At 41.8% G+C, this 8,529-nt stretch overlaps 1 protein-coding gene across 1 annotated transcript in view; it reads right to left on the bottom strand.

Annotated features, from left to right (window-relative positions):
• Nucleotides 1-8,529, bottom strand: part of celf6 (CUGBP Elav-like family member 6) — a 172,709-nt gene that overhangs the window by 44,302 nt on the left and 119,878 nt on the right. Inside the window, exon 4 of the mRNA XM_047152620.2 lies at nucleotides 4,708-4,836. Coding sequence (XP_047008576.1) covers nucleotides 4,708-4,836 — 129 coding nt within the window. The remainder of the gene's footprint in view (nucleotides 1-4,707; nucleotides 4,837-8,529) is intronic.

Genomic DNA, 8,529 nt, shown 5'->3' on the forward strand with positions numbered 1-8,529 from the left:
ATTACGTCTAGACCTGAACTCTATGCACGGTCCCTCGAGGAGATCTGGAGAAAAAGAGAGACATGCATATTAAACTTCTTGGCCTTTTTTATAGGGTACAGAGACTCTGAGAGGCCGTATGAATTTACATCAATAGCGGGACAGAAGGAAAGTGTTTTGGTCTGCTTTGAAGTAGAGGGAGGGGGGGTTGAGTTCCTTGAATCCAGCGCGATACTGTCTCTGCCAAGATCATTTGCAATGAGATTTTTAAAGACCACAAGGAATTGAGACCTCGGTTTCACATCTCATCCGAAAGACAGTGCTGTTTTTACAGTATACAATCCCTGTCACTATACTGGTGCGTTAGGACCCACACAGACCACAGGGTGAGCGCCCCCTGCTGGCCTCACTAATACCACTTCCAGCAGCAACCTTAGTTTTCCCCAGGAGGTCTCCCATCCAGGTACTGCCCAGGCATGTAGATCAGATATGACGACATTGCTTTAGATGAATATAAACAGGGAGACAGTGGCTTCACCATTTGAGCCCTTCATGTCAGTCCTATAAACAGCAGACATACACTTTCTCATACCCCAACTTTATGCTAGCTTTGTAACTTGTGTGCTCACCTGTAATGTACATAGGTAAATATTTTAATATCACCTTCTATACAGATATAGATGTCACACATCACAATTGCACTGTGTAATTAATGGATAATTGTACCCTTTGTAGCTGTCTGAAACCTGTAGGTGTGAGCGCCTTTTCTTTTAGGTATCCTGCATTTTTTCCTGTTATTTTTGTTAAGCTAGTGAGGTTACAATCCAACATTTATTTATTTTTTTTTTTTGAAGTAGAAAACGGAGGTTAAACGTCTAAGTTAGTGATCTTTTGTGTATTATTTTGACACTAATTCTCTCATCACATCAAAACGACAACTCCCTTTCGGTTTTGTTATGTCTCTCGCTTTCCGCAGACGCAACTATGAACAAAAAGTGACGTAACAACTCTTAACACATGTTCATGATATTCCACTTTTATTTAGCTGAAGATAAGTTGTAATGGTTAGTCAGGTGCTGACTGTGTTACCGTCTAAACGACACAGAAAAAAAAGGAAGGTTGTGTCGATTAATCACTGGAGGAAATTGGTGTGAACTTGAGCTGAATCTGTTTATCACATGGTGAAAGTGTAAATTAATCACCAAGAGGGGGTGCTGTTTTACAAAACTGACACGTTTCAATCATGCGTTACACTCATAGGAACTTGATGAAAAAAATGGTCTTTCCAGTGAGAAAAAAAAGCTGCGTGTAATATCATTGAGATACAAAACGTGGAAGTTTGTGTTCTAACGAGGTTATACTTATACACAAAACGCACCGCCGTCCCAACTGTGCTGGGATACTATGATGCTGAATTTTTACAGACTGGATTATGGGATATGTAGGACGTGTATACTGCCTTCAAAAAATAAAGTGATTTTGAAAGGCAGCATTCTCTGCAAACACTGGACATGACTCCTTCCTGCCAAAAGAAATGTGCTGATGAATATTTATTTAACACTGACGAAAAAAACAAAACAAAAAAAACCAAACAAGTTTTCAATGAGAGTCAGCATCAATGCTTTGAAGAAAGAGTGTTCATTTAATTTGACTGCAATGGGAAAGTCTTCAGGCAGAGATATTTGTGATTTAAGGTTTATTAATCGTGTGACATGCTGCATTTTTTGCTTATAATTAATTTTTTTTAAAATAAGAGAGAGAAAACAGAGAGACTGCTGAGGAAATGACTATGACGTCAGTGATAACAGGATGCTCATGGCCGTTCCAGAACATTACATGTGACTGGAAGTGGCTAAAAAAAACTACATTAAGTGATTCTTATCATTGACAAACTGCTGTGGTAGAAGAGGAATAAAACTCTTCAGGATTTATGTTACAGGAACTTTGGACTCGCATCACACCGCACCATTGTTGATTATTTTCCTCTAACAGCTCATGGTGTATTCTTTACTTATTGCAAGAAGCTATTGTCTTTATCCCAGTGTAGAAAGTTACAGTAGAAAGCCAGGCAGTGGATTACAGGAATTTACCACTATGTAACTACAGAGGAAATGTCAAATCAACCAAAAAAAACAAACCTCTTTCCACAGGTGTAGGATGGAGAAAAGGGAAGACGAGAATGAGTAGGAGGTGTTTGTATTGAGCATAGGACTAAGAAAGTGGAGAACTGAAGGTGTGGAGAGAGAAGGGGAAGGTGAGAGAGAGAGAAGGTGTGAGAGGCAGGCGTCTGCTGAGGGAAAGACTGAATAGGTGTGAGAAAGAGAGCTTGACTCTTGAGTGAGAGAGGCAGTGAGAGGCAGATTGTGTATAGGCAGCATGGAGAGGAGAGGAGAGGAGAGGAGAGGAGAGGAGAGGAGGCGAGGGTGCAAATACAATAAAGGTACAAAACAGGAAAGGTGCACTTTTGATGAACACTTTTCAGGACTGTTTTATTCACAGACCGTGCGCATGAATAGCATCGAAGGCACACAAAGACAGTGTGCAGAAAAGACAGGGTGCACAAATCAGAGTTCAAAGCCAATATCTATTTTTATTTTAGTTCAGAAAAAGTCGTTTTTTTTTTGTCAGCTTATATGTCTTAAGAAGAACCGTTGCGAGATCACAGAAGGACATATTTTTTGGTACGTTTGGTCACAAAATCAAGGGCCCCATATTAACATGCATCCTGGGTGATCTGATTGCAAGTGGATAGTGTTATGTACAGGTGTAAATGTGTCTGATCTGATCCCTCAAACCACCTTTGGAAATGATCTGAGATGCATAGTGCAGTATTTCGACATACAACGCTTGTAGTGTGAACGCAAAAGCTTCCCGATGCTTCCTGGACAGCAATGAAGGGCCATCTAATCAACTGCGTCATTGCACTAGATTGATTGGAAATCACACAGAATGATAGAGTCCTCTACTTCAAGGCTTACGGATAAAAACGATACCCATGACAAGACTGCAGGTGAAGCAAGATGCCTTATCTCCTTTTGTCATCTCATTTCTTGTTTTGTTAGCGGACCACGTTCATCAAAACTTTTGAAACAGCTCATACAGTTACATGAGATAGGACTCACGTGACATTTCTGCCTGAAATCAAATGCAACAGAAGGCTGACGTAATATACTCTATGTTGCATGACACCCTTGCTCCAGTGGAAATGACGCATGAAATTCGATCACAAGTAGTCACTGGAGATACATTTAAAATGCAAGCGTGAACGGCTACGCGTAATGGTAATGCCAAAGTTACGAACGCAAATACGTAACCATGATGTTTTTAATTTGCTACCTTCATGGTCACACTGAACTAAATTGCACACATGGTTTAGCAATCCGGTTGCTGAAATGCCAGTGTGACCTGTGTGAAGTGTGCGCTTAACTTATTATACACGTTCAGCTTACAAGGATAACAAACACACAAGAAGTAGGCAAGGATTCCAAGAAATGCTTCATTTCAAATGCTTAACACTAATTACTCCATCTCCAGTAACCACTTTATCCAGGTCAAAGGTATTTATGGTGGATCCAAAGCCTATCCTGGGAACACTGGGCATGAGGTGGGAATACACACTGCATGGGATCGCAACATAGTTCACCATGCACATACATTCACATTTAGAAGCAACTGAGTGTAGCCAGTCCACCCACTGGTATGTTTTTGGGCGGTCGGAGGAAACCAGAGAACCGGGTCGAACATTGGAAAAACATGTAAAACTCCACACTGGCATTAACTCAAGCTCAGGATTAAACCAGGGACCCTGGATGTCTGGAGTGCTCCTGGGATATGCTCCAGATTTAGCACAAATCTGAGCAGCATAAAGTGGTTACTGAAGAGGAATAAACGCTAAGATAGCAAGGGTGTTGAACCTGAAGGGTGGATGTGACATTCCAACTCAATTTTATTTGTATAGTGCTTTTACTAATAGACATGATCACAAAGCAGCTTTACAGAAATCTGTATGTAGATTCAGATCCTTATTGAGAAAGACAGAGATGAAAGGGACAAGGAAATGCTTCCTGAAATGATACGAGGATGAAATCCTGAGAAGAAGGGAGCCCATCCTCTTCTGGATGACACATGATAGGTGTATTGTTCACAAGTAGATTTACAAAATTTATAGGGAAAAAAAAGGGAAGCCTTTCTTTAATTGTGTAAGTATTCTGTAAGTTTTGATATATTTTTTAACACTCCCTGAAGCTTTAACGGGTATATTTTGGGAAGTAGATATGCCTTATTAACACCTTTCATTGAATGTGTAAGTGTTTTTCAATTACCCTCAAAACACTAGGACTCTAGATGTAATAATTTCATGCATATGGTCTAACAGAAACTATGTACAAATCAGATAGACGAGGATTGCTCAAACAGTAATAAAATAGTGTCATTATGCCATCTTAAATAATTATTAACAATCGACAGAACATCATTAACATTATTAGAAGTGATGAAAAGATGAACATTACTGGGAAAAAAAAAAAAAAAAAAAAAGGACTGGTACTAGGCTTGGAGATTTGAGCCGAAGTGATGCACCCAAAAAACAGGGACGTATTGAGAAAATCAATGACGGAGAGTAATGACAGGATAACAGCGAGAAAACAGAGAGAGGAGAGAGAAAGAGTGGATGAAGGAGGAGTGGTCAGGGTGAATGGGGTAGAGAGAGGGAGGTGTGTAGGTGCTGACCCTTACTGGCCCCATCAGGCCCCCGGAGCACGGTGCACTCCTCAATCTGGCCAAACGTCTCGAAGAGCCTGCGCACGTCCTCCTCGCCCTGCTGCTTCCCCAACATCCCCACAAAGAGCTTCCGGTCTTCTGAGAGAAATACAGAAAGAGAGATAGATAGAACGGGATGGAATTAAGATTCTATATACAGTATAGGTTTGATTTATGAAAAAAAAAAAAAAAAAACTCAGAAGAGAAAGAGAACTGTTGAGATGTTGTGAAATGCAGACTTTTCCAGACTATTCTAACTCTTCTGAAGAGTTTTATTGCACACACACACACACACACACACACACACACACACACACACACACACACACACACCTCTTACATGCATGCTGACATAACAGTGAAACTTGGAGAAGTACACCGCTTATCATCATGAATCTCTGCTTATAACCTTCTCTGAAAAACATAGCTGGCTTTATGGAACTATTTTTGGAAGAACGTGTACGCTTAGCGACAAGTGCTGTCAGGAGAGACTTCATTGTCAGGTAGAGAGGTGATGAAAAGAGTTCAGAAACAAAAGTGAAACTTGAGTTCTGAGCTTTGTTCAAACCCAAGGCTAAAGTTCTACAAGATACACTGGAGAATAGTGCCAAGGATAGGTGATATTAATAGGCATTTCCACCAAAGTTCCAGAACCTTTTGGGGAATTTACAGATACTTAGAGAACTATTCTGAATGAGAGCTGCACAGTTTCTGGTTTGTGTTTCCATGCACCATGTGTTTCAAGTACTGTAGTACCAATATGTATAGACATACGTAGAAATGACACAAAGTGCATGATGTGTATGAAATTTCATCATGTGACAAAAAAAGGAGGCTGGGTGGGCTTGGAGTTATGTTCTTTATTGTTTTTTTCCTTTGTTTTGATAGATTCATTATTAGTGTTAGTGAAATCAGAATACACTTTAGCACTGTAATTGCATCTTGGTGAAATTTTTTAAACAAATGTTAAGTATCATTGTTCTGTCACGCTTGCATTTGATTACTCAGTGACGTTCGGGACGGCAAGCAAGACCAGGGACTTAAGCGTTTCCTAGAATTATGGTTCAGGAACTCACAACAGTACCGGTTTCTCATGAGTAGAAACCTCAAGTCACTGATTTCCTAAAAAGGTTCCTGAATGGAAGTGTGCTGTAATAATGTAGCGAACGTAATTCATTCATGTCATACTGAAATGCAATCACTGTTCAATCACAGCCCTAAGCCATAACAGGGCTGTGGTACTGAAAGTGTCATTTTTCACGTGATGATATAAAGGTTTGGTCTTTATAGTTTTCTACTGCATTGATTTTACGTAATTATTACTAATGCTTGCTAAAAGTGTATAATGTGACTGATGAGGTTATGTATGGTTTGACTATGTAGGAAGCTCAGAGAAAACAAAAGAGGTAACCTCGGGCGTCAGGACCAGAAATAGTCCCCATTAACATTTTTCTTATATACAGCCATCCAGTTTCACCAACATGCAACAAGTTGACAGGATTTTGTTATGTACCTAGGGAAGAGATTAATGTTAAGGACTCTAGAGGGGATAGTCAGATTATATGTGATGTATTTGTTAATGGGCATTTTCTGAAAGCACTGTTGGACACATGGTAGCTCCCTGTCTCTCCTAAAGCCATGTTTTGTTACAAATGTTGATTACACAAATGTTCAGTGTGTACATGGGGATGTAAAGAAGTACCCCAGAGCTGAGGAAATTGTGTGTGTGTCTGATGAACGTTGTCGTAATTGATGATCTGCTTGCGGATATGATTTTGGGAAGAGACTTACCCATTTTATACGAACTGTTCCACCATGAACTCTGAGACTGTTGATAAGGTCGCTACTGTATCATGTCATGCTGTCACCCGGGCTCAAGCTAAGGCAGGTCTGCAGCCACTGCCAGACTTTCACAGTAGTCTGTTGCAGGGCGGGCCCAAAAGCCCAAGAAAATCACGCCACCAACGTCAGCTTGAGACGTATCTGTGGACTCCAGTCCCAGAGACCTCAGTGGAGGGTCTCGAAGTTGATGGCTTGAGGATCCCAGAGAATATTAGGGACTTGCAAAAGAGGGACAAGTTATTGAAGTCACTGTTTGAAAAGTATGTGGTTTTGGATGATGTGGTGTACCTGCAATTCAATGATGTTACTCGTTTTAATTGTCCCTAAATATTGTGGATCCATTTTCTTACACCATTCCATGGGCTGGTCATTTAGGACAGCAGAAAACATACACACGCATCAGTTCATGGTTTCATTGGCCTTCACTATACACTGACGTACAGACATACTGCAACACATGTGCAACATGTCAGATGACCAGTGTTGTGTCCCAGCAGGGCTGAGCCCCCCTGTACCCTCTTCCTGTTATCTCCACTCCTTTCAGGAAGATCACAATAGATATCATGGGGCCACTTGAGAAGAGCAGTGCAGCACACCAATACATCCTGGTGATTTGTGATTACACGACCAGATATCCAGAAGCTTTCCTACTCCGTTCCATCACTACCCCGTAGATCATTCAAGCCCTGGTACAGTTGTTCTCCAGGGTGCGCATCCCTGAAGAGATCCTAACTGATAAATGGACAAACTTCACATCACGGCTAATGGGGCAACTTCATCGCCAGTTGGGGATCACAGCCATCAGAACCAGTGCTTACCATCCACAGACTAATGGCTTAGTGGAGTGCTTCGACCAGACACTAAAAAGAATGCTGCAGAAGTTTGAGTCAGACACGGGACGTGACTAGGACAAATGGCTACCGTTCCTAATGTTTGCCTACCGAGAGGTACCTCAAGCGTCGCTTGAGTTTTCCCCATTTGAACTCCTATATGGCTGGGCACAACTCTCAAGGAGAAGCTGTGCTCCAGTCCGGTACTACAAAGCCCAGACTTCACCCAGAGATTCCTGGTCCAGGTGGATGCTTCAACGACAGGTGTTGGGGCTGTCCTGTCCCAGGGGGACATGGGAGCTGAGAATCCAGTGGTCTACATTAGCAGGAAGCTGTTACCCAGTGAGACCAGGTAGTGAACTGAGGAGAAGGAGTGTCTTGCAATCAAATGAGCCCTCAAAAGCCTGAGGTATTATCTCCTGAGGAAGGAGTTTGATTTGGAGATGGACCACCGAGCACTGACGTGGATCCAGACGATGAAGGACCACAACTCCAGGGTGATGAGGTCATACCTAAGCCTCGAAAGCTTCAAAGTTCAAAGTGTGACACAAACCAAGATGGCAGAACATGGTTGCCAACTACCTGTCGGGGTACCCAGACAGTACATGACCGAGAGAAGGGGGAGGTGATGTGAGGAAGTAGACACCTCTGCTGGGCACAGCACACAAACTTACAAACTTACAGTACCGCACACACACATGCTTACCATATTGACTTCTCTTCCCCTCCATTTAGTTATCAACGGAGTGGATGCACATGCAGCCATGGACAGTTCCACACACTACATTCCCCTTCCTGCAGTTCTATATCTCGATCATACAAAATGCACACACACTTCATTTCATTTATATGTTACGTTTTATGATGCGATTGTTTGTCATGTCCTCTCGGAGTCGGACTTCCAGTTTTCCAGGACATCCTTTGTGTTATTGTGTGATTTTATGTGTGTTTATGCCAGAGAAAGGATTTAAGTGTACTTTAAAGGGGAGATGACTGTTTAGAGATGCATATGAAAAGGTTATTGAAATGTTGAGAATTTTGCTTACCTGATGTTGGTACATCCTCAGAGGGGGTGGAGCCTGGCCTATAAAGAGGGAGGCCAGGCTCACAAACGAGACTT

Source organism: Ictalurus punctatus, chromosome 4 (assembly GCF_001660625.3).
Source record: "Ictalurus punctatus breed USDA103 chromosome 4, Coco_2.0, whole genome shotgun sequence".
NCBI classification, from domain to species: domain Eukaryota; kingdom Metazoa; phylum Chordata; class Actinopteri; order Siluriformes; family Ictaluridae; genus Ictalurus; species Ictalurus punctatus.